The 26,039-nt window shown below is 34.6% G+C and overlaps 1 protein-coding gene across 5 annotated transcripts in view; it reads left to right on the plus strand.

The window, feature by feature from the left end:
- The window catches only part of ATP8A1 (ATPase phospholipid transporting 8A1), a 102,190-nt gene that overhangs the window by 57,150 nt on the left and 19,001 nt on the right, over nucleotides 1-26,039 (plus strand). For all 5 annotated transcript variants that reach the window (XM_040555387.1, XM_040555384.1, XM_040555385.1 and 2 more), the window contains 9 exons: nucleotides 4,323-4,495; nucleotides 8,477-8,660; nucleotides 8,807-8,917; nucleotides 14,381-14,455; nucleotides 14,593-14,715; nucleotides 17,146-17,224; nucleotides 18,689-18,750; nucleotides 23,005-23,061; nucleotides 23,555-23,662. In XM_040555387.1, the coding sequence (XP_040411321.1) occupies nucleotides 4,323-4,495; nucleotides 8,477-8,660; nucleotides 8,807-8,917; nucleotides 14,381-14,455; nucleotides 14,593-14,715; nucleotides 17,146-17,224; nucleotides 18,689-18,750; nucleotides 23,005-23,061; nucleotides 23,555-23,662 (972 nt within the window). The remainder of the gene's footprint in view (nucleotides 1-4,322; nucleotides 4,496-8,476; nucleotides 8,661-8,806; nucleotides 8,918-14,380; nucleotides 14,456-14,592; nucleotides 14,716-17,145; nucleotides 17,225-18,688; nucleotides 18,751-23,004; nucleotides 23,062-23,554; nucleotides 23,663-26,039) is intronic.

Below are 26,039 nucleotides of genomic sequence, written 5' to 3' on the forward strand. Positions count from 1 at the left end.
ATCCCATGAGAGGGAGGGGGAAACATAATTCTTGTTACTACCTCTAAGGGAGCATTAAATGAGCTTAAAAGTGGAAGAATTCCCTCATCAGGAAAAATTACTGTCGAAAAGGCTTCAGGAGAAACCATTATACTAAGCTTACCTTACTCTATATTATTTGGGTTGCTTAAGACTGGACTTAGGGAAAGAAAGGGAGAGAAGTGAAAGGGAAGTATGGGAATCAGCAAGAGGGGAATGCCTTAACTGGAGCATTCAGTGCTGGCATGTAAAAGTAGGCTATAACATGAATTAAAAATACTTTCTCCTTTTTTTAATTTATAAGTATTTATTTAAATATTTTGAGCAACTTAACATGTTTACAACTTTGCAGTGTGAACTTAATCACAATGACTTTATTTTAAATATGACCTATTTTAAGCAATATATTTTTCCTGATAAAAATTGAGAATAAAACCCAAACACAGAACAGGCAGCAGCTATTCATTAATGCTTGGAACCAGTCTGATACAGTAAGCAACTTTTGACACTAATAGCTTGTGAGAGAGGCGATTTTCTTCTTTTCTTACGTTACTTATTTGAATAGCTTATGAAGGATTGTTATCACCGATTGTTGGTATGGAAAAAAATAAAAACTTTTTGATTCAAACCCTTAATTTTTGAGTTTTTCAATCCTCAACCAATCTGTAAGAATTAATAATACATAGACTAATGGATTTCAGAACTACTGCAATACTTAATCAATGGATTTGAAATACAAAGAATTGACTATTTTGTATGCTTCTTCATATGTCATGAAATAAAGTGAGGTGGTTTTATTTAACTTCTAAAAGGAGTCCAATAAAAACTCAGAAACCAAGCATTGCACGTTAATTATTTCTAGTGTGGTGACTAAAAAATTTGAATGAATATATTTTAAGCAATGTATCTTTAAAATGTTTTTTTTTTTATTCTTAAACTGTATTATCTGATATGATAATGGTACTCAAACTGAATTTGAATACTGAATAATGGTATTCAAGCTGAAGTATCTAGATAACATTGAGATCAAGAGTTCCTTTCTCTACATGCATGAAGTAAGTTCCCATTACATGGGAATGGAGATGTCATGGCAACTGAAATTGCATTTGCAAACTGGTCACTTGCAAATCCATCTGTGCCAAAGATATACGTCATGTTTTTTCAGGAATAAGTAAATGTGGTAAAGTAAAATAAGTATAAAGTACTATAATAAAGTAAAATAAGTAAATCAGTTTCAGGGCAAGAGGTGAGGTTTATTTAAAATAATAATAATAAATTTGTGCCAATATTTTAACAAGTGACTGTGTTAAAAGCTTTCTTCCTTGTTTGATGGTGTATGTTTCACCGTTTGGTTAATATATACCTTGTCTCCTACCTGTGGGTTTTTCCTTGCTTGTATGGTTGCGATTGGATGTCAGTCTCTATTTTTAGTGTGACTGGTTGAGTCAAAATTTGCCTTGAAATCTCTGTGGGAGCAAAGTGTGCCTCAGAAGATGGTGAGGGAGGTGCTGTGATCACAGAGCCTTCAGTCAATGCAGCTGAAAGGGTGGATGCAATTTCTGTTTCTTTTCTGCATGCCAAAACAGCTGGCGAGAGGCCATAATAATTAGTTGTAATATTATCTTTTAAGGGATATTGGCCAAAACTTTGGCTTTTTAGCAGCTTAGATCCTTCATACTGAGACTCTGCCCTACCGTGCAGTGGAACTGTGCTTCCTTGAGGGCTGCTGGACAACCCAGTTCCCTCAGTACAGGAGGAACCAAGCAGCCATGAAACCTTAGAGAACAAATGGTATCATGTTGTAAGAATCTTGGACTACCCAGAACTTCCCTGCCCCACAGTGTAGTGGGACCTGTGTGGTTACAACCTTAGAGAACTGTTTTATGGCATTTCAGTGATACTGGATTCTTCTTGCCTTTGCTGTTATAGTTATAGCACAATATCTCGTACATACCAGTGGCGTGTTCTAAAAAGGAGCTAGCTCAATGCTGATCCTTCAGGGACAGGCAGTGTCCCCTGTCCCTAAGACATGTAAAACAGTTAACAGAACAAATGTATCCGCAGTTTGGTCATTATTACAACCTTAGCATGCAAAACACAGGAAATCAGAGTTTAAAAAAAAGTTTTACTTTTGTCCCAGCTCCATGAACTGTCTCCAAAAAATATGCTGTAGAAAGAGATCTTTGTATGAAGAAATACCCTTATTTATGGAATTAAAAGAAAAATAAGTTCACCCACGCACCCATTTTAGCATCCCTTAGGTGAAGTAGAACTGGAATCACTTCCAGAAAACGTTTAAATATTTCTATTTTTTTGCAACATTATTTGTATTGAGACTCCGCTCCCAGAAACATCATCTTAGCTTCACAAACAAAATGTGGTTTTGGTAGTAAGTTCTTACATAAAAGAACACTGGAATTGATTTTTGCCTCCACATTAACTTCTTGGGCTGCTAAATGTCAGTATAGTACTGTTAGTCATGGACAGAAAACATAGTTTTATTCTTTCAATTGTGAGCTTCAAACTGAAACTAGAAAATAGTTTGATTACCGTTCAGTTTCACTGAGAAACACTTCATAGGAATGGTGTAGAAGTAAATGAGGGATATTTTGGTAATGCTTTTAATTGAAGACACTGGATTTCAGCATAGAGCTGACGGGGGTGGGGGGGGGTTAACCTGTGGTATGCCTGGAGATACCTGACATCATGTCTGTTTGTGATTAAAAAATAAATTAAGGGCAATTTAAACAGGAGAGTTTATACTGCATGTATGATGGAGAAACAATAGATGAGAAGAATATTACAGGTACAGGCTATTGTGTTTTTCAAATGTTGTCCGAAGCTAAGTAATCCATGAAGATAAGGAAATATCTAGATAGATAGATAAGGAAATAAGATATAGATAGATAAGGAAATAGATAAGGATATATATATATATAGGATATAGATATAGGATATAGATAGATAAGGAAATAGATAAGGAAATAAGGATACTTTTTTGTACATTGCAATATTTCTTAATAAAAGAAGGCACTCCGCAAAATAGTTACAGAAGTTGTCCATTTTTAAGATGTTTCAAAGTGTTACTAAAAAAAAAAAAAGTGTCACAGTGGCACCTCCTTTACCTTGAAGTTTCTACAGAGGGGGAGACAGGAAACTTGAAGTGCGGAATTTCCCATCAGCCTTATCTTCTTTTAGATAAACCTTTAGATAAATCTTTAGAAGGCCAGTAGAAGCTAATTAGGCCAAAACCTTAGACAACAGCATGTCCAGATTATGGGAGTAAGTTGGGTGGGAAAACAGTATCATAAGTTTCATATCAGAGTGTTTGAGATTTGTAATTCTACTTGATGTTTTCTTTTTAGATGGCTACACCAAATTCTGTTTACATATGCCTGATATCACAGGAGTAGCACAATTTTTTGGTTGTTATATTGTTGTCATAGGATGTGACGGTTTGTTAGATTGAATTTTTTATAAGCACAAATTTTCATCTTTCTTGAAGAAAATGTTGTAGCTCTATGAAGGCCATTCATTGTAAAACATACAACAAACATTTTTTTTTTCTTCATGAAAACTCCATGTCACTCTATGGTAGACCTGTATTGTAATTAACCAGACCTACCCAAAGCAGGCTAAATACAAAACACTGCTGCATAAATACAGATGAATACTGAATATAATCTGAAATTCTTAGTACTGCCTTACAGAGCAGTGACATGAGCAGGTGGGAGTCAAAATTCCTTTAGCAACTGAAAAAATGCAAAATATGACGTGTAGTTGATGCTGTCTTACCTTAAAATGTAAATTTAATCTGATAGCTAGAGCTTTTGGTTATAATGCATGTAATTGTATTGTGAACCATCTTTGAAATTTCCTTTACTTTTTTTCAAAATGTTTAGGACCATTTTTTTTATAATTGTGAACAAAATTTTTTTCTTGCAGTATCTGTCTATGTATGTGAGTTTTCCTTTCCATAGAAATAAAGAAGACATATTTTAGTAATATCTTTTTGCAATCATTTATGCAACTATTATTGCTATTCAAAGAGCATTAAAAGTTCCACAGCAATTTAGATATTTTTGGCAGGGTGAGAGCAATCCTACATACCTTTTGTACTGTGGTTTCTAATGGCACTACTGCTGCAAATTTGCAAATTGTTTTTTAATGGATACCATCTATTTGATAGCATAATCAAAAGAAAATTTCCTCAAGTGTATGCCAGTGTTTCTGATTGCTGAAGGAATTATTAGACGTACAAATAGTAGGAATTAAAAATAATCAACACATTTTTTGTGCAATAGGGAACAAGAGAGACGCTTAGCCATCATTGCAGTACTCTTGGAGATGCTTTAAGGAAGGAAAATGATTTTGCTCTCATCATTGACGGTAAATCTCTGAAATATGCTTTGACATTTGGAGTGAGACAGTATTTCCTGGATTTGGCTTTGTCATGCAAAGCTGTTATTTGTTGCAGGTAAGGTTTACGTTATTCTTTCTCTACAATATTTTTATTGACAAATAATAATTAAAAAACTATTTCTGTGTCAGAGCAAATATTTATATCCATGTCTTCTAACTATGGAATAAAAAAAAACGTAGTTGCTAACATTCTCAAATACAATCATTCAAGCAAAGTATTTCTGTAGTGAAGCCTGAAACAGGAGTATACCTGCCAAACCAAGTTACTGACGTTGCATATATGCAGGAAAATCATGTTATCCATAAAGAATAGTCTCAGCAAGATTAAGACACTGATCTTAACCTTAAATTGTTACTGCAGTTAACTGCAGGTTTCAGTACATCTGGTTTCTTTTGTAGAGTTTTCTCCATAGGCAAGATTTTATAACCCTGCCTTTTCTCTAAGTCACAGATTACACTGCACAGAAAGTGCACAGAAATGTTAAAGGTACTATGCTGAGTGATTTGTATTTCCTGAAGTTGATGGAAACACCTTTTTATTATTACTGCTATTATTCCTAATTGTTTTGGAGTTCTTGTAATGCAATCAAGCATTTAATCTTTTCCTGTAAACATCAGCTATTGGAGCTCTAGGCTTACCTTAACAAGGGAAGTTTTTTGCGATTAAAGAGAAATACATACATTTTTCAAACATAAACAATATAAAAGCAGTTTGGCTTGTCTTTTAACATTCTTGTATTTATATTAAGGAAGGACTGTATAATTGATAGCTTGTGTGTTTTGGGGCCTACTTGCATTTTTACGGCTTTAAACACAAAAACCACAAACATCTCCTGAGTAGTACATCACCTCTTCTATATTCGAATGACTGAACTAAAAGGGAAGTTGGGTGATTAGTAGCTAGATAAATAAGAACTGCTCCTGTTGACTTTCAAAGAACTTGGCTTAGCCCAAGTGATTTATCTGTCAGCAGAAGCGAGGACTTTTCTTTACAAGATCATTGGCAACACAGATAGGATATCTTTATTAGAAATGCAATAAAAAAATCGAGAACTGTGGAAATAGCTGTTATTTTCATCAGTGTCTGAGGTAACTATTACAAGGATAGCCAGTTAATGTTCTCAGAACGTTTTTCACTATTTTAACCTCTGTAGTAGTATGGAAAAAGCTGGTGGGTGTATTAAAACAGGAGTAGTAAATTCAGAAACAAAGTATTCAGGCTCGTCTACAATCCCAATATCCTGCTGTTTCTCAATATAAAAGTGCCATAAATGTGAGTTTTCAGAGTTAATGTACTTCTGGAAGTTTTAGAGATGTCTGTGTGTTGGTTACATGCAGTTCCATTTTGTTTTATGTAGGGTACTCTGATTATAATTGCTTTAGAAAAAGAATCTATGGAGAAGGAAGTCTGGATTTTGTACAAGAACAAAGTAATTCTTGGAATTCAGCATCACTTCTTCCAAAATTCAGATCTTCCTTCAATAAATTAAGCTTCTTGCCTATTATCTACCTATTTTATTATCTATTTGAAGGAAGAGGCGTGGAGTGCACAAATGCAAAAACTGTTGTAAATATACCTTAGTAGGCTGTCTTTTGATTAATAAGTAAGTAGAAGGTGCTTGTGTTCAGGTACAGAGTTTAATGATATTCATTAAAATAAAACATTCATCTCAGAATGGGTATGTTCAAAGTAGAGCTATTTTTCTGCCTTGCAAAAGGAAAAGTAAATGGGTTTATAGCATCCAAAGAAATACCTGGATCATATGATCTTCCTGTCCTTTCTGTCAAGTAGTGTGTTCTGCTTGTGACTTTTTAGGTTTTTTTATTTTTAAGCCTTAGCTTTGTAGCCAAGCTCCAAGATGAAACACTTCTTCAAACTAAGGTCTTACACTGATCACAGTTTATTCTGTGTATAAACATGCTTCTCATGGCAATGACGGAAAGTTGGAGTTTTGTACTTGTTTTGTTGTTTCCAGTTTTGCTCATTATAACAAACAACAAGCAGTAGATGGGTGTAGAACTGCTTTGTCAACACTGTTCCTTTTTCTTCTTTCCTCGATTTGAAACTACCTTTTGTGCTGTTTGAAGAGACATTATTGTTGTTTTGAACTATGAAACCATTCTAGAGTATTTTGTATGTATAGTTGCCCTTTATTGCTAACTTTTCTGTGATAAAACAACAAAAGGAAGGTCTCTGTTCTAGTAGCATTTTCCTTACCACTTCTGTATTTCCATAATACATTTAGATCATCTGGTTTCAATGCATGTCTAGGTATATGCTCTGACATACTTTGTGGTTGTTTAAAAATTGGCTGCAGGTTTCAAACTAAAATATTTGCTTGTAGCACTCGCTGTTCTAGTATGTGCATTTTTAATATCACATGTTTCACAAAAATTAAAGTTCTATCAAAATATTTTTTTCTGTTCATGCTCCATCTTCCATAAATAAAATTGCTTTTCCTTGTTTCTGAGCATGAAAACAAAAAACTTTATCATTTTAAGTTAATGTAAATCCCTTAAATATGTCATCCTGACTAAATGAAAGCGTAGGCCTCTTTTCCATCCATGTAAAAGCACTGAAAATTTTAAGCAGTCGGTTTTAAAAGTACAAATTACATCACTTTCTTTGAAGTTTTCAGACTGTGTTCACTTGTTCAGAGGCATTTATTACCAATGAATTCTTAATAAGAGTAGCCATAACACAGATGAAGCTGACAAATACTCAGTAGACATTTCACTTCAAAAAACTGCGTATGTTATTAATTCCAAGCAGATGTTTGGCTTAAAGACTTAGACAAACTAAATTCCAACTCTGTATTGGCTTCTGACTAATGTGTGCAACAAGAATGTTGAATTGATTATTCTGTAGTAAAAATGTACAGCTAAGAGTAAACAAATTGAACGGAAGGTATTTTTTTATTGGTTTCATAAATTCAGGTGTATCCAGTGAACACTTTTGCTTTCACCTGGCAATGAAAGTGCCATCCTCCAGCTGCCTCTGTAATGTTTTCTGAAAGGGAAATAAGCCGCCGTTCCTGGAAAGTTGAAAAGATTAAAAAGTTCTCAGTTAAGGAATCTTCTGCAGCTGGATAGGGCTGGTCTTGAGACTCATCAGCAGTGTTCAAATAAAATTAAAAAAAAAATTCTTAGAAATACCTCTTGATATGCTTAGACCATAAGAATTCTTTTGAAGGATTGTTGTCCAGAAGCTTTCATCCCAAGTTCACCACAAGTTTGTACTCCTCCCAAGTACCCTTCTCAAAAATCTAATAGCATGTGTTACATAAGCTGATGAATAAAGTAACTAAATAGCTACCTTCCATACAAAGTCTGTATTATTTTTCATGTTTTATTTTATTTTTTTACAATTAAATTTTATGCAACCTTTTTCTGTCTTGTTGCACTTAAAGATTAAGAAATTTTACTTAATTAGCACAGAATAGGAATTGGGTTTCCTTTCAGCTGATGGGGCATCACCCACATTGACCTGTGAAAAGCTGTTCTCTGGTACTTGGAGAGGAGAACTAGAATTGCTACAAGGACGTTACTGAAACCCAGTGGGGATTAGAATACTGTATGTGAGCAAAGGCAAGCATAGACACACTTGTCAATTGTTCCAGTTTGCTCTGACATCTCTCTCTTAAAAATCTTATAATTTATTTATAAAATAAATATTTTAACAGAGGAAGATAAAAATCATAAAAGTTAAATATGAAACAATCTACAGTTACGCAACGTTAATACTGTTAGTGGCAGTGTTGGGGTTTCTTCCAGTACTGCATTTTAGGGGCCCATTGCTGTTTGATTTGTATATCTCTAGTCCTATTAATGTCTTGCTTCCACAAATTCAAGGTTTCTGTGAATTTTTTAGGAAATGTGCTTTTAGCATATAGCCTAAAGGCCAACAACAAGATGATGTCAGTGACTGGGATGTTAGTTAACCTGTTTTTATTGCCTTTTTAAGGAATAATGTATGTTTTGCAAGTGCATTCATTTGAACGTTCTGTGTTATTTTTTTTTCCCTGTTATACCTTAGGGTATCTCCACTTCAAAAATCTGAAGTTGTAGAAATGGTCAAAAAACAAGTTAAGGTAGTAACTCTAGCAATTGGTGATGGAGCAAATGATGTTAGTATGATACAGACAGCACATGTTGGTGTTGGTATTAGTGGAAATGAAGGTCTACAGGCTGCTAATTCTTCAGACTACTCAATTGCTCAGGTAAGTCATTACACTGTAAAATGTAAAAGTAAAGTTTAATAGTAAACTTATAATAAAAGTAAAAAATAGTAACAGTAAAGTTTAATATTGGATTAATATCAGTCTATACATGTTCTAAATGTATGTTTGTTTCCCATTTTTTGCAGTTCAAGTATTTGAAGAACTTGTTGTTGGTTCACGGTGCCTGGAATTATAACAGAGTAGCTAAATGCATCTTGTATTGTTTCTACAAGAACATAGTCCTTTATATCATTGAGGTAATTTTACAGTATAGTAAATTTTACTTTATAAAATTGTTATTTTGAGCTTCTGATTATTCTATATGATTTTTAAGAAGCATTTAAATGTCAGTAAACACTAATAGTGAATCTTCAATAAGCTGATGAATATTAGAATGATTATTTTTTACTTTAAAAAATTCCAGCAGTAGTCTTATTGCTAAGTACTACATATGTAGTATTATATTTGTACTGCATCATACTTATTAAGAATCTGTACCTCTCATATCATTTCAGTACCTAAGTAGCCTTAAATTTACCAAGAGGTTTGTACGCTTAAGCTCTTTATAGAGCAGATGTCATTAACTGTCTAATTTGCAAACTGAAGACCTTTTTCAGGTCACCGTTGAACTTCACGATGCTGTTCAGAACAATCCTTAGGGTTTTTATATACATGCTTAATTACACAGAGGCATACTTTTTACTTGTTGTTGTGGTAACCATGCCTCTTTAGACTCTATTTTATGAAGTGAATACTTTCCTTAAAGTAGCTGGCCTAGTTTTCTCACCTGAGATTTTAAGCAGAGTGGGATCTTGAGAAAAATACAGTAGTATGAGAGGACTGTGCTGTGACAAATGTGCGCCTATTGGTTTGTATAGTTAAGACAGCATGTACAGCTGTAGTTTTCATGACCACGTTGCAACCTTACAATTTTCAATATACCTTTTAGCAGTTTTTTTAAATGTTTTTCCTTCTTCATTTACTGTTCTTCTTTCCTTCAACAGTCTCCTCCTTTCTTCTTCCTTGCTTTCTTATAACCAAATATGTCTAATAACAATATTTATATTTGATTCAAACTTTAAATTAACAATGATACTATGGGTTAAAAATGCAAAAATATTTCTGTTAGACACGATCTAAACATTAGGTTAATATTTCTGATTTTGATACTTATGTTGGTGATCTTATACTGTTGCAATATCTGAAAATACTTACAACTTTGTATTTTATTATAGTTATAAATATAAGAAACACATTCTGTGTAAGTGTAACCAGAAAGTATGCATTTTTCTTAACATATTTTTAAATTTTTCTAAATTTTCCTTTTCCTCTTTATCATGTTATTAATGTAAATAAATTTCAATGCAAGTAGCAACAAGTTTATTGACTCTTTAGAAAAGCTTAAAAATATCTAATTAAATGATCTTACTTTTAAAAGTACTCATTAGCAGTAGCTCTTATATCAATACTTAATTTTTTTTGAATTGTTCAACTTTTTAGTCAAAGCACTATTAATGTATACTTTGAGTTTACAGAAAAACTTATGAAGCTGGGATTTAGAAAATATTCCTTGTTTTTCTTAATTTGTCTAAATGTCATTGTCACCTGCAAACATGTTTAAATTTATAACTTAAATAAAATATAAATATCCCACCACTTGTATTCTTTCTGATAAACTTAAATGCAAGGTACAGGCATCATAGAGGAAAAATACAAAATAATAGAAAAAGTAATCTCTACCTGCTGAACAGATGGAAGGGCAAAGAGATCATTTTTATGTGGATTATGACTCTTTATATATAATGCATACAAACATTTTATCATATACACCCTTTCTGAAAGACGAGAAGACCTCTACTTCAATTCCTACGTACCCAACATTTGTCAGCTCAAAATCTTTCACAGATGTTAATAGCTCATGTCAATACTGTGAATGAATGGGCAGAAATTCATCATTGAATGTCTTTGGAAGGGACAACTGCCAGTCTTGAATCTCGCTTTTCAGTTTTTTGTACAGATCAGGCGTGGGAGCAGAGAGCTCAATGAGTATTTGTAAGCTGCTGCTTAATATGCAGAAATGCTACATCAGGAAAATGTCTGTGGAGCTTTTGTGACCACGCCTCTTCTGTCTTGGATTTTAGAAAATAATACCCTGAAAGGCATGTCTGGAAGTTTTTGTTTGTTTAAAATTTCTTTTTATTAGCTGACAATAATTAAAAATACCTACCTTTACTTAATGTGTATGTGTTATATTTTTTAATGTCTGCTCAGTACTAATCAAATGAGTAACATAATAGATTCCATGTAATCTAAAATGCAGCCTTTTTCCTAGGCAAGTATGGGATGATATGAAATAAGTGCCATTACTTTCTTGGTTTAGAAAATACTAAGGGTTTAAAGTAGTACTTCATGCACACTGATTAGTGTTTATCAACATTTAAACTCCTATTGATAAGAAATTAGAAGCGGTCAGTAATAACTTTTCTTCCACTCTGTTATGATTCAATAGATAATTAAATATGTACCTCATCTTTAGTATAGAAGTAGTCCCCATAACATTAGAAGTTATACACTGAATGCAGAAGTTATGTATGCATACAGACTGTAGTGTCTGTGCCCCCTTTCTTGTATTACATGGTTTGAAAACTTAGCAATGTAAAGACCTGCATCAAGGTCCATCTCATTTTGCATAGCCTATAAAGCTAAGTCCTTCATTTCCAAAGTCCTGTACCATTGAACTACAAAATGATCTGAACTTCTTCCCAACTTACAGTCTAAATTGCTTCTCAGAGACACCCATCTCCTTTCCTTCTGTTGCAGGGGTGCTTGATTAGTAATTTGAGCAGTTTGCTTAGGGCATGCGCCCTAAGTTATCTGCATCTGCCCCCAAATTACCATGATGTACAATATGTCATATTTTGCCTGTACAGCTGCCTTCGTTCTCCATCATAATGAGGATGAAACACACTTGTCCATAATTAAACTTCCAACTGTGAACCAAGAAACTGGTTTTTGTCACTATTAATACTGTACTCATCTCTGTAGAGTTTGTCATGTAAGGTTAAGGATGTTGTTTGCTAGGGTCAAAGGTTCAGAAGTTAGGGTAAGTATCTGACTTACTTTCCTCCCCTCTTACAGTTTGAGCTGAGGGCTGTACTTACCATTGCTTCTACTTCGCCTTAACCTCTACCCTGTACGGAGCTGCTAATTGTTTTGGAGCCATAGCTATTCTTAATATGAATATTCAAATACTGTCTTGTAAACAGAAGCAAATCCATGTTTCTTCTTAGATATTTAAAATACTCTCTCTTATAGTAGTCTACCTGGTATTCCACTAAATAGTAGGGTTTCTACTAGAGGGCACTGATTTTTAGCTACATTTGAAGGGTTCTCTACCCATTTTGTTGATAGATTCAACATGAACTTTAGAACTCAAACTTCATTTCTTCCTGGACTGTATCTGGCATTCTGACCAAGAGTTGTGCCAGTTCCTTATTACACTGAAATGCCTGTAACTTCTGTGCTTTCTTTGGAAGAAAGTAAATGCTAAGCTTTCAGGAAGCTAATGTTATTCGTTACAGGATTTCTTTACAACTCTACAGTAAAACTGCAGTTTTCAGAGTTCTAATAGCTTGAAAATTTTAACTTAAATTATGTACAAAACAAAACTGAAAGCAACAGGGTATTTGAGGAATGAAGTGCTACATAACATTTCAAAGAGCCTTGTTAGCAACTTAATATATGGCATTTCGTGGTAAATTAAAATACTTGTATTTCTTTAAAACTGTCACTTAGCATCACTTACATTTAGTAATAGAGAATATGTGGAATAGATTCACTATATGTATTTAGGCCTAGCGAAATCACAACAGAAAGTTCATGGGTTTTTTTTTCTGTTTTTGTTTTACAAATACTCCTTGGTTATGACAGCTCAAATATATGTCTACTTGTTTTAATATTTTATTTCTAGTGTTGTACTTCTGTTAAACTGCCTGAAATTACCAGAGCAAATAGGCGTATATGTTTATGCCTGGTTACTGAGTCATGTATTCTTTATTAATACAGTCCTTTTCCATCACCCTTTCAAATTAAGAATCTTAAAAAGGAGTAGATCATGTAATGGTGTCTGTCCTTCATTCCCCTCTCAAGAGCCATCTTCCTATTTGGGAGTAAAATAATGTAGGAACTGCTTGTAATCAGAAGGTTGAAAAGAGAGAAGGCGGTTGAGGAGCACAACTTGTATCCAGCAGTAGTGATGAGGTTCTGGATTAGATTCACGCTTTTAGCTTAACGTAAAATATCAAAAAACTTGTGCTGCTGTTTAGTGATGAACAAACACTCATTCCCTCCTACTCAACTGCTGAGAAAATGCTGCTAGTAAATGTCTTCTACATTTACCACAGTGGAATCATAACTCCTGCTTCAAAAATCCAAAATGAAAATACACAGGATTTAATAAAAATCCGATTCATCAACTGCTATAAAGCAATTCTGTAAAATAATATTGCTTTTTCCATGAATACACTGTAATATAAAAAAGTAGAATGCTTGTTGCAACAAAAGTAACTTAGCATTAAGAAGACTTCTAAAGAAGACTTCTAAAACTTCATTGTATTTTATATCTTTGTATTGTAGGCTCTAATGTTTGTAATTTTGTACAAAGTCATGTTCCAATAATTGGACATAAAAAATTTACTTTTTTATTGGTTATACAAACAGCAGTTTTAACTACATTATTATTCTCCTTTTTAGTGCTAATAGTTGCTAACTTCCATTCTTTTTCTATCTCAAAGTATTTACAAAAATGTTCAGACATTCCTCCGTGTGATAAAAGAATGAGTTTGTTCATAGGATCTGGTTATCTGGATGCCAGCCTGTGTACATACTGATAAACAGTTAATTTGTAGTAATTCATACTTTCATAATGAAGTCGACTGAAATGTGCACTGTAGCACAGTCTCTGCACAGTGACATGCTTCTTCTCCACTCTGTCATTGGACTAATATAAACATGGAGTAAGAAGTATAAGAAGGTGGTCATGCTGTATGCTGGTGCTGAAAAACATGAGAAAGTGTGTCATTCTTTTCAAATTAAATTTTTAATTCATTAAGCAAAAAGTAATAAAACTTACGAAACAGAAGAGATTTCCAGCTGCCTCTACAATATTCTGTAACTGAGTCAGTGCTTATTACATTTTAGTTGATTTAGTGCTCTGGTAAAGCCTCATGATCTCATGAGTTGCTTCTATGAGAAAGGAGTATTTGTAATAGTTTTCAGTTCCAAACTACAGCTTGCTGTAAGAATTCTGTAAGTTAGGAGGTTTGTTAACGATTAGAAGATGAGTGTCTCTGTAGGTGTTTCCTCTTTTTTATTTCCTCTATGTTTCTCAGAATTCATTAAGACTTACAATACAATACAAATGCAGTGAGCTAAATTACTCGTAAATGCTTAAAGAATAGAAAATTCCTTCTGAAAATAGGTACCTCCCTGAAATGCTTTCACATTTAGATAGAATTGCTCACATACTGGACTAGATTGCCCATCATCTGTTCTGAAAGCATGTCGTTTTTGTACTACTTTTTTCATATAGGTTTAAACCAGAACATTCTCAACTGTGTTGTAAATGTGTTCTAGGAATACCCCTTTTTGTGAAGCCGAAGAAAAATCTGCTTATCAGACCTTGCAAGACATTTGAGTAATATGGTTCTCCTCTTTTTCAGATCTGGTTTGCTTTTGTCAACGGCTTTTCTGGACAAATTCTTTTTGAAAGATGGTGTATAGGTCTTTACAATGTGGTAAGATGATTTTTGTGTTTTCATTTTGGACCATAATTGTAAGTTTCTTGAGTAAGCAACTATCAAGCAATCCTTAAGCAAGTTCTTACCTCTCAAGTTTTTGTTGTGTTTTTTTTTTTTTTTAATCTATATTCTAGATGTTTACAGCAATGCCTCCACTAACTCTTGGAATATTTGAGAGATCTTGCCGGAAAGAAAACATGCTGAAATATCCCGAGTTATATAAGACTTCCCAAAATGCACTGGACTTTAATACCAAGGTAGATAAAAAATTCAAATGTAATTAAAGCAGAAGTTAATAGCAATTCAGTATAATTATCTGTTTTATTCCTGTGCTACATATTCTCATAGTTAAAAATTGAGAAGATTTTTATTGCTACTGTTTCCAGATGTATACTTGTCTATAAATGATACAAATTGTATTTATCCAAATTTAGTAAAAATGGAAAGGGACAGCAAGCATTTATTTTCAGCTCTGTTTTTTTCCTCTGCTGGCAATAAAGCTGTCTTCTATAGGCAGAAGTGATTAGACCTCTCTGTCATTGGTGTGTATGTATTTGTACTGTTATATGGAAATGGATTACTGAAGCCTGTGGAGAAGTGTTGCAGAGGACAATAAAAACTGTCATTAGATTTGTAGAGGGAGGGACTTGTACTATTCTTTGTCAATTTGGAGTTGCGATTTTACGGTTTAATTTTGAGATTTGGAAAAAAAATACTTGGGGGCAGTTAAAAATGCATCAATGTGGATCAAAGGAAATCTGAGGCTACTTTCGGTAGAAAATGGTCAACATTCATCTTGGAGATGAAATTGGACAAGAATGTAGGGGTTATATATAAAATATGCACAGTTTCAATAGATTTGTCCATAAATAATCTGTATTAAAAGAATTAAACTTTTTCCTGAATCTGCAATTTCATGAATACTGTGATGTTTGTATGAGCTCCTTCTAATTTGATTTAATTTGATTTTTCTACATATAATTAGGACATTTGAAGTAATGTCACTATATAATGTACTTGGGAGACATTTTTAGTTTGTCACTGAATTAGCTATGCCTATAAGTGATGATTTGTAGTAGATATGGAGAGCTGATGCAGCGTTCTGAGCTTCATGTCTGTGCCAATTGTATTATGAAATTGGAGAGAATTATTTGTCTAAACTATCCGCATTCACAGAAGGATGTTAGATTCTGCTGCTTCTTTCCTTTCACCCACAAAAACAAACCTGAAAATCGTAAGGAAACCAGGGAATAGTTTGTGTCACTGTGAACGCTTTACAAATACAAGACTTTTCATGGTCTATTGCTACAATAGCTTCTGTGTTGTGATAGTTTGAATACAATAACGTATGTCATGAGATACAGTTGTTGGATTGTTCTGTTTTTAAATAATAACTCTAATACAATTTTTATTATTGCACAGATGTATTGTTGACTTCATTGGAAATTCTGAGGCTGTTCCCATACAATGCTCATTAGGAGTAAATGTCTACAAAATTCCCAGCTATATAAGTTGAATAGTTGGTGTTAAAGATTTGGAAACATGACTGCCTTGAATGTTGATGCAGATGTTTGTTATGGTAAAAGGGATCAAAGGTTATGAGGTCATGACAGAGGTTAAAGGATTAGCATGTGACAATAAGAATTGGTCAGGAAAATGGAAAAGTAGAACTAATTTTTCTTGCATCCACCTGTGCTTTCTGTCAAATAAAAACTTCTGGTAATGACATAGCAAGAGGGAGAGACAAAGGTTAATGAGTAGCACAAGTTCAAATGTGCAAAGTGGTGGAGTGTAAATTGGATCATTCAGCCTAGTGTAGTTGTATAGTCTAACAAAGGGCTGAGATGTTGTGGAAAATGTTGTGAGGCAGTCAACTTAATTTCAATTGTTTGAACACCTTAACTCATAATACACATTAGTTAGTTACACTAAAGTCTATGACTGTCAAATGCATTGCTAATGAAAAAACGATTGCTATCCTGGAGGACACAGGTTACATATTTCTGAGTGAGTCTTTTTATATCTTTGTACGATATATATTTCAGAAAGCATCAGTAGACTGTTTCTGCTTAAACTTAATACAGTTCTTTTCAAAAGACTTTTTTATAAAACATAAAATAAGTTTGAAAGTGAAATTCAAATTATTTAGCAAACACATTAAAGGAAGTTCAATATGATGAAGCTGTGCACTTCAAGAATGGAGCTTGTAAGGAGAAATCTTCGGAAGATATAATTATTTGTCCTTTTCTGATTTCTTTACATGTGGAAATATGTAGACAGGTATGCGTAGAACTTGGAGTTATTGCTCTGTTATTTCTTATTATACAAGATGTAAATTATAAAAACTGAAGTAATTTTAGTTCCCTAATTAGAATGCAGCAATAGTTCCAGTTGTCTGGTTTAGCTTATTTTTTCTGATGGTATTCCCATATGCATACATTTTAATTTCCCTTCTGATTTGAAATTAAAAGGAGGAGATAATACACACTTTTTTTCAAAACATAAAAAATAAACAAATGACCCATGAAGAGCTAAGAGGCAGAAAGTGCCTGTCAGTTATATTACTTCACAGTGGTGGCCTGACAGAAACACATTTTGTGAATCTAACACACAGATAAAAAGAAAGGTCAGGGTTCACAGAGCTAGTTTATTGCAAATGGTTCTCATGGATTTCTCTTTTCCCTTAGGTTTTCTGGGTTCATTGTTTAAATGGCCTCTTCCACTCATTCATTCTGTTTTGGTTTCCACTAAAAGCCCTCCAGCATGGTAAGTGTTATGAAAAAATAAAAATATAAATCTTCAAAGGTACTAAATTTCTAAATACCTTTTTTTCTTAGTAATGCTTTGTTAATACTAACAGTTTTGTGTGGTCAAGTGTCAAGATATCATTTCTAGAACTCAAGCAGATGCAGTCTATTTAAAATGTTTTACTTAAAGTAAGTTTAAAAGTAGGAGTAATATTACATACATGTAATCATGTACCTAAAACTATATAAATATGTTCGAAGTAAATTGAAACAATACGGAGAAAATTGTTTTTAATTATGTTATTTTTATATAATAACCTGTGTTAAGTACTTAAAAAATCATAAATTACTACAGTCCTTTGCATTGTCTCTTATATTTTCTAGCCTTTATTGCCTATCAACCCATTAGTTTATATCTGTATCAGTAGGATTGTGACAGATGCAAGGGAGATATCTTGGATGGCTCAGTGCTGTCACTCAGCTGTCATACATGCACCTGAGATGCAGAAGGAAATGGGACAGTTGGGAGACAACACCGTATTTGTTAGAGCAGACTGAAAGCACTCTTTCCAGTTTCTGGGAATACTTGTGTGTATGGGAGCTCCAATAGGGGTGGGCTGGTTTTGCTTCCACACTGTAGAAAATTTCAATTTAAATAATAATAATAGTGTGTATGCAGCAACTTTTCTGTACATCTAGTAGTTATCTCAGTTTCCCTGATAACCACCAGGCAGTCTGCTCTGGTACAGGTGACAGAAATGTTTTCATGGACATTTTGGAACTGTAGGAATGATGTTAGGAACTGTAGGAACTGTACGTGGTTGACCTTTAAGAGTGAGACAGTCACAGCTGCTTGTGGCCAAAAACATTAAAGGAAAAACTTTTCAGTATTCTATAATGACTTCTGATAAGTATCAGAAAGTAGGTAGCAGCCTGTTTTCTCTAAAAAGCCATTTTGATGCATGTTCAGTGGCAGCTGATTGCCATGGAGAGGGTCATAGACAGCCCAGGAAAAAGGAGGTCCCAAAATGTTAATTCATACACTAAAACCACAGCCTCAAATCCAAACTACAATCCAAATTCAAAGCTGTAGCCAACCCATGTGAGAGAGTGATGTATTACACAATGCAGAAATGTTTGAGCGTATGCAGTGATGCAGAATGGAGTTCATATGTTAACGGCAAAGCTGAGATATTTGGGTAAGGTTGTGGGGTTTCTGAGAGAGCACTCCCATGCAGGCCTCTCAGGCTTGCAGCCCATGGGCTAGAACTGACCTGCTGACTGTCAGCAAGTGGCCCCCCTGAAGTCTGAACTGACTGAAAGTTTTAAAGTACTAAAAATTGTAAAACTTGTAGATCTCCTACTGTGAAAACCTCTGTTATTACCCTCTGGAAGCTGCTGCCACCCCTTTCGTACCAAAAATAAGAGTTTATATATATATAATGTTGTCATGGATATTTAAGTGTCTGTTTCCTTTTCCCAGGTACTGTATTTGGCAACGGTAAAACTTCAGATTATCTGCTTTTGGGAAACACCGTTTATACTGTAAGTCTTGCTATGGCTATACAATGCTCTATCAGCTGACTATCTTTATTGTCTCTGTCTTTAACTGAGATGTGGGTTTTTTTTTGTTGTTTTTTTTTTTTTTGCAATTCTCTGTATGGAAGACCTGATTCACTGTAGTACCATAAGAATAAGAAATTATCCTTGGATGACTTTTTGAAAAATCTTGAAGTACCTTTTGCATTCTAATTCCAGATTCCAAAACAGAGTAGTTTAATAAAATAAAGATGCAGAACATGCATCTCTCTGTTACTGGAAACTGTCTATTTTTGAAATAGCAGGAACTGTAATTCCCAAACTAATACACTGCTTAATTTAAGGTAAGTTTCCTCTTTGGAGAAATCCTGGGTTACTGGATGTGGGCTGGTTTCTGGACTTAAGAAGATATAGTTCTGTACTTCCTCTGTTATTAATAATAGGAACTTGAAGGAAAGGTATAGCTGCACGGAACTAAGACTTATAGGATCTTTCTTTCGAGGCAACTAAAGTGCCAGAGTTAATTACACTTGACGCAAAACTAACAGCAATCCTCTTTTACACTTGTACTTATTAGTCATTATTGCTTTTTCTTTTAATCTTTATATATCATTGAATAAATCGTTGAAGCTAAATACCTGTTTCTCACTAGATATCAGTCTTAACCAACAGGTGAGGGTTTTCCAAGAACTTTCTGAGAAACAGAATTAGACTTGTGCTCACTCTCCTCTGTTCTTCAAAGTTGAGTGTAATTAATTTTTCACAGAATTGCAGACTGGTTGAGATCGGTAGGGACCTCTGGAAGGTGTCTGGTTCAACCCCTCTGCTCAAGCAGGGGTACCCACAACAGGGTGCCCAGGACCACATCCAGGTGGCTTTTGAACATCTCCAAGGAGGAAGCTCCACAGCCTCTCTGGGAAGCCTGTGCCAGGGCTCCTCACCCTCACAGTAAAGTGCTTCCTGATGTTTAGACAGAACCTCCTGTGCTCCAGTTTGTGCCCATTGCCTCTTGTCCTGTCACTGGGCACCACTGAAAATGGCCTGGCTCCATCTTCTTTGCACCCTCCCTTCAGGCATTTATACACACTGATAAGGTCCCCCCACTCTTCTGAGCCTCCTCTTCTCCAGGCTGAACAGCCCGAGCTCTCTCATCCTCTTCTCCTAGGAGAGGTGCTCCAGTCCTTTGGACATCTTGGTGGCCCTCCATTGGACTTTTTTCCCATATGTCCAGGTCTCTCTTATACTGGGCAGGCCAGAACTGAACGTAGTACTCCACCAATGCTGAGTAGAGAAGAAGGATCACCTCTCTTGAACTGCTGGCAATACTTTATGTAATGCATCCAAGAGTACCATCATCCGTCTTAGCAAGGGCACATGCAATCCTGTTCCTTTTACTTCCATGTGAGAACATAAAAGAAAATAACCAGAGCCCAATCTGTGCGTTTCCTACTGGTGTGGCAGTTAAAATAAAATGTTTCTTCTGCCAGTCTGTACAAGGACTTTAAACTGTTTGTTTCAGGTCATACTGAAGAATTCTTTGTTAACACATTCTGTTAAAAGTTCATCCACTCTATACTTTTCCTGTCCAAAAGGCAAGCATAGCACATTTTATCAGCAGTAGTCATGTTTGCTCATGCAGTCTGTCATATGATGAACTGATCTCCATTAGGGATGGATTGAATATCCTGGGTAAGTGTTTCTTCTGCAAGTCTTAATTTTATTAAGATGTAAGGTCACAGTCATTGTCATAGCTCAGTCCTGACAGTTGTAGCTCAACTGACATAAATCACCTATTTGTATTATGATCTTGTAACACCAGAGAGTTTAGAAGTCAGTCATTTATCTGATTGTCTGCCACTGCTTTCTCCAATATTGAGAAATACTTCAAAAGAGTATCTACTAGAATAACCTGTTATTTAAAGTGAAGCAGGTTTTTCTTGGGGAGAGAGGTTCTCTGCACCAGGTTTGGACCCTATGGATATTTCACTGTTTACTTTACCTACAAGTTGCAACCTGGCTCAGTTCAGCTAGTTTATTTTGTGAGTTTTACGTATGTATACATGACTTGCATAACTACACCTATCCTAGGACCTGAGCCAAGATTTCTGACAGCCAGCATCCACTTTCACCCTTAAAGCATTCATTACAGTGGCCGTCATATGTAGCGGATTAGCCCTGTACACTTGTTAAACCGAATTACTCAACATAGCGCTGCAACCACAGCTGAAGTTATATCCTGAAACGATCTCAGAAATTCATCCTAACTAGTAATTCTGCTTTTTTTTCTTCTGAAAGCCAGGCTTGGCACCAGGAGAAAACAAGTTCTGTATGCTGTACTGAGAGTTTAGTGGATTACAGTAGATACTATGGAACTGAATGTTCAAAAAGTGCTGTCATTTGGACTGTCGCTCATCAACTAATGGCTGAGTCTTGAAATCTTAGGGTAATGGAGAACATCTGAGTGTCATCTGTGATATCGGGTGACTCATAAACATTAAAGCTTTGTTTTTCAGATTTACAGTAACATTTCCACTGCCTTGAGAAATCAGTTAACTTCTGATAATTTCAATATAGTAACATGGAGCTGCTCATTACTCTTTGTCAAGCTGTATCCATAAATGCTAAAACAGAGGTCACAGCTGACAGTGCAATTCTTCTGTCACCTTCTGTAACTGGTTTTCAACTTGGAGAGCTGAAATTTCACCATCTTAAGAATCTAATGGCTTGTTGTTAACCTACAGAATGGCCAAGAATTCCCAAGAAACCATTGTTTCACCATTATAAGTCCAGAACAACCTGCTTTTTCATTTGCTTTCCAGGTTCCACACTTTCCTTCCCTTTACATTGAAAGTTTTGGGAGGGAGGATCACTGCAGTTGATGTATTCCTGTCCTTGCACAGGAAGGAATTCAAGGAGGTCTGGAGCACACATGAAGATTTGAGAGACTTTCAAATTCTGAGGGAGGAAAAAATTTTTGCAATGTGAAGTTGTATGTACACTGACAGTTGTCACCCACTGTTTTGGAAAATCAAAATAATAGGGCTAAGTTATCCTTCATTCTTCTTACTGCTTTTAATCCATTTTTAAGAAGTCTATATTCATCACTTGTGCAAAAATCAGTAGTAAAGGGATTCAGAAATTAATATAGGTTCTTTGGATCCACGAACAAAGTCCAGGACATGCACAGATTCATATCTTGTCCTGGAACTACTTCTTGAAACATAAATTTCAAATAGGAGTAGAGTACCATGAAAATATATGTACAACTATTCTTGAGAGGTCTTTGTATCTCAATGTTTTATACAAAATACCAGTTTAATTTCTTGTTTCCTGGGTAGGATTCAGTGAGCTATTGTTAGTTTGGATCAAGGGGAGAAGGGAGCAATAAAACCATAATCCTGGACGAAGTCACTATGCATAGTTAGTAACTTCAAGAGAATCTGTATCTAGATCTTCCAAATCTGTCTTTGTGTAGACAGTTGTAGTCATCTCCTCAATAGCTATAGTGTGGCTGTCATTTCTGATGAAGTGGACTACAGCTTTCACAAACCTTTCTGTGTAACCAGAATGACATAGAATCAGCAACTATCAACTCAGTTAAAGGCAGAGTTCTAGGAGGCAAGGGAAACGTTTAAGATTCTTAATATAAATGAAGGGTTTTCTAGATAAAATGAATGAAGATTATTAGTGGAAGCTAATTGTCAGTACTGTATTTACTAGCTCATTACTTGGATGTACTTTTATACCGGCATTTTGCTATGGTCATTTCAAATGGGCATTTAAACCTCAGATCTAAACTTACACATGTACCAAAAAGAGGGAAAAAACAGTTAACCTGTGGTCTAAAAGAATTTTACTTTCCGGCTGCTGAGAGTTCTACGTTTTTGGAGCAGATTCTATTAAATCAGAAAGGCCATTCCATAATTTCTGCAGGTCCATAGAAATTATTGCACTTTGCTTTACTAAACTGGGTTTGGATCCTAATGCATTGGTGCATTCGAACCTATTGCATCGGTGCATTGACACACACAGCACTTTGTTGAATATTATTATCGAAATCCCATTTAAATTGAAGACATTGATCATCCTTTCTCTTATTTCGTTTATGCAAGTAAATGCAACATAAAGTATGAAAATAATGAAACCTTTTATTCTATGTTCTCCTGAAAGATAACCAAACAAATCAATGTTGTATGTGTTACATAAGATTGCCATTAAGTAAGAATCCCTCTTCTCTCTCTCCTTCCCTTTCTTTTTAAGTTTGTGGTTCTAACTGTGTGTTTGAAGGCGGGATTAGAGACCTCATATTGGACTTTGGTAAGCAAATGTCTTTATCATATTCTCAAATGCACTATAAAATATGATGGATGAATAATGGTTTGGTTTTTTTTTCTAACTTATTATATTATGTCCTTACAATTTGCTGGTCTTCCCCACAGTAACAAATTAAATTGTGGTAACTGCATGGAAAGACAGAATATACGTATACAAATAATAATGCTGAATACTGAAAATGAGGACTTTGTGATAAGGCTTAAAATAATCCTTAAACTATAAAAAATAAGTGACTGTAAACAGGTTCTAATTGAGCTTAAATTGGTTTAAAATTCAGTGACATTACTGCTGAAAGTATCGTCTTGCTTTAAGAAATAGCTAACTGAAGTAACAGAATTAAATTAATACTAGGCATGGAAATTTCACCCAGTATATCAGAAATGCATTGTAAGTACTAAGTAGAAAAGATCTTTATATCATAATATGTCTGTGATGATTGTGTTGTTTTTCTTTTTTTCCTTGTTTGTTTTAACAGTTCAGCCATATAGCTATCTGGGGCAGCATAGCACTTTGGATAGTGTTTTTTGGAATCTACTCTTCTTTGTGGCCAGTCATTCCTATGGCACCTGATATGTCAGGAGAGGTAAAGTATATTTTAACTAATCTCCGAATGTGTGCAAATAATATTGTTTCAGTTTTTAGTACGGGTCTCATCTTTATTGGATCCTTCTCCTAGCTAAGAGCTATATAAGATGTTTGCTTTGTATATACCTTCAATGTGGTAGTCATGTTTATTTAAAATACAGTGAGTTTTTACTCTTCTGTAACAGGTTGGGTTTATATGGCCTAGGAAGGAAGACTAGACAAGTAAGCTGTTTTACAGATTTTTAGTAAGTTTTAATTTTCTATAGAGAAGTCTTAACCAATTTCAGAATTCAGAATTACAGCACTTATTCGGCGGGAGATTTTTTATAATGAGGTAGTACATGTAGTTAATTGATTAGTACATTGGTAGTACATTGGTTAAGGCTGTCCTTACATCTTCAATTTTACATGTTTATTAACTTTTTGAAATTAGTATATCTGAGAAATTTGAGTTGCCACAACACTGCATGAGCAGCTGATCATCATGCATACATTTACTTTTCAATTAATGTGCTTCTTGGACTGCATTATTATTGTACTGTATCTTTAATTTTTTGGCAGTAATTGTTGGTTTCTCTTTCATTTATTATCCTATTTGTGTAAAACCACTCTAACTATTGCAAATAGGACTGAATCCACAAAAGATGCACAATTGTCTGTCATGATCCAATGGAACTTTAAAATTCTCAAATCCATTCAGTTCCAGAAACAGCTGAAGCTTAGTATAAATTTTGCAGACACTCATGTCTGCTTCTGGGAATGGCCAGTACTTCCTGAGCTGAAAAGTTAGGTGTGTAGTCTTACTGGGAATCAGAAACTGAGGATACCTGCTTGTTTCAGAAAGATACTCTTCACAGGGGTTCTCTTCTCAAAGCATATCAAGTAAATTAAGCCATACACCAAGTAGAAGAGTGGATGCCTTTAACTCAGCAATTTAAAATAATATGCAGGATGTGGGAAACTTAAATGAATATCCTTTCCTCACTTGGATGTAAATCAGAGCCACTAATCTCACCTCCCACATAAGTAGTTATGGGAAAAATAACATAGAGTCATTTACGTGACTGCTACGTTATAATGGAAAACACAAGGAATTGACTTAAGTACTAGGACACCTATGGAAAAAATGAATTTGAAATTATATAATTTCTTGCTGGTTTTCCTGTCTATTATAACCTCTACCCCTCTATGTAAAGGTGAATTTTATGTTATCTTGTTGCCTCCATTACTCCAAAAAAATTATGTACATTATTCTAAATTAAAGTAATTAAAGTTATCATACTCAAGCATTTTTCTTCATATTTATACACTGTATTTTTTAGAAGAAGTATTTTAGAATGTTTCTGGAGTTTGTGTTTTTTGTTGTTATTGTTTTTAAGAGATATTTGTAAAAACTGCACGTTGTCTGGTTGTTCTTTAAGACAGAATAACCTTTGTAGCAATAAGCACAGTGGGAGCAACAGGATGTGTTATGCTTGGTATGACATAAAGGTGGCTACTTCATTGTTCAAGTAGGTGAATATTTTACTTAACGCACATTCCATCTCTGAAATTGTGAATAAAAGATGTAGGAAAAGCATTCCTTTCAACAAACTTTGAAAAATTGTTGTTCTTAAAGTGAGGTTTCTACCAACAATAAATACTCTTACAATTTGGATTCAATGTGACACCAAAGTAATATCACTTACCCAAATTCCTTTATTTGCTGTGATAAAACTGTATCCATACTTGAACTGTATCTAATTATTTTGTTAGTAAGAGATTGTGTGCATGCTTATGCATATATGCGTATATAGTAGCTTTAGATGTGTGTACATGCACACAGTTGTTTGAAGGGTTGCTTTCTGGTTATGTTTTTTCTTTCAAAGAATACAGTTAGAAGTCTGTAACGTCAGAACAACGTCTCCTAGCACACAGACCTCATTTTAAAACCTTATCTGGCTTTTTGAGCTGTATTCTGTGTGGCCAAAGACAGTCCTGTTGACAAATCCTGTGTCTCAGGTGGGAACCATTTGTTTTTTTTTTTTTTTTTGTGCTATCCTGGAAGCCTCCTCACAGGCAGGGCAGAATCCACTGGGTTTCACTGAAGCAAATCCAGGCCTCTCATAAATATTCAAACTAAAATGCTGTTTGTCAAATTTCTTCAAGTTATGACTCACACTTGAAGTGAACTATCCAAGTACATCTGGTAGAACTTAAGAAAACAAGCTCACCTGTATTTCTGTAGCTTTTTGTTTGTTTTTCTTTGGCCTGATCAGATAAAACATGGTGAAGGGCATTTCTGGTTTGTTTGTTTTACAAAAGTGTTTTGGACGAATCGTAGGATTATACACAGAAACTGCTTATTTCTTGTAATATTAACTTAGTGGTACAAA

Source organism: Cygnus olor, chromosome 4, assembly GCF_009769625.2.
Source record: "Cygnus olor isolate bCygOlo1 chromosome 4, bCygOlo1.pri.v2, whole genome shotgun sequence".
Classification (NCBI taxonomy): Eukaryota; Metazoa; Chordata; class Aves; order Anseriformes; family Anatidae; genus Cygnus; species Cygnus olor.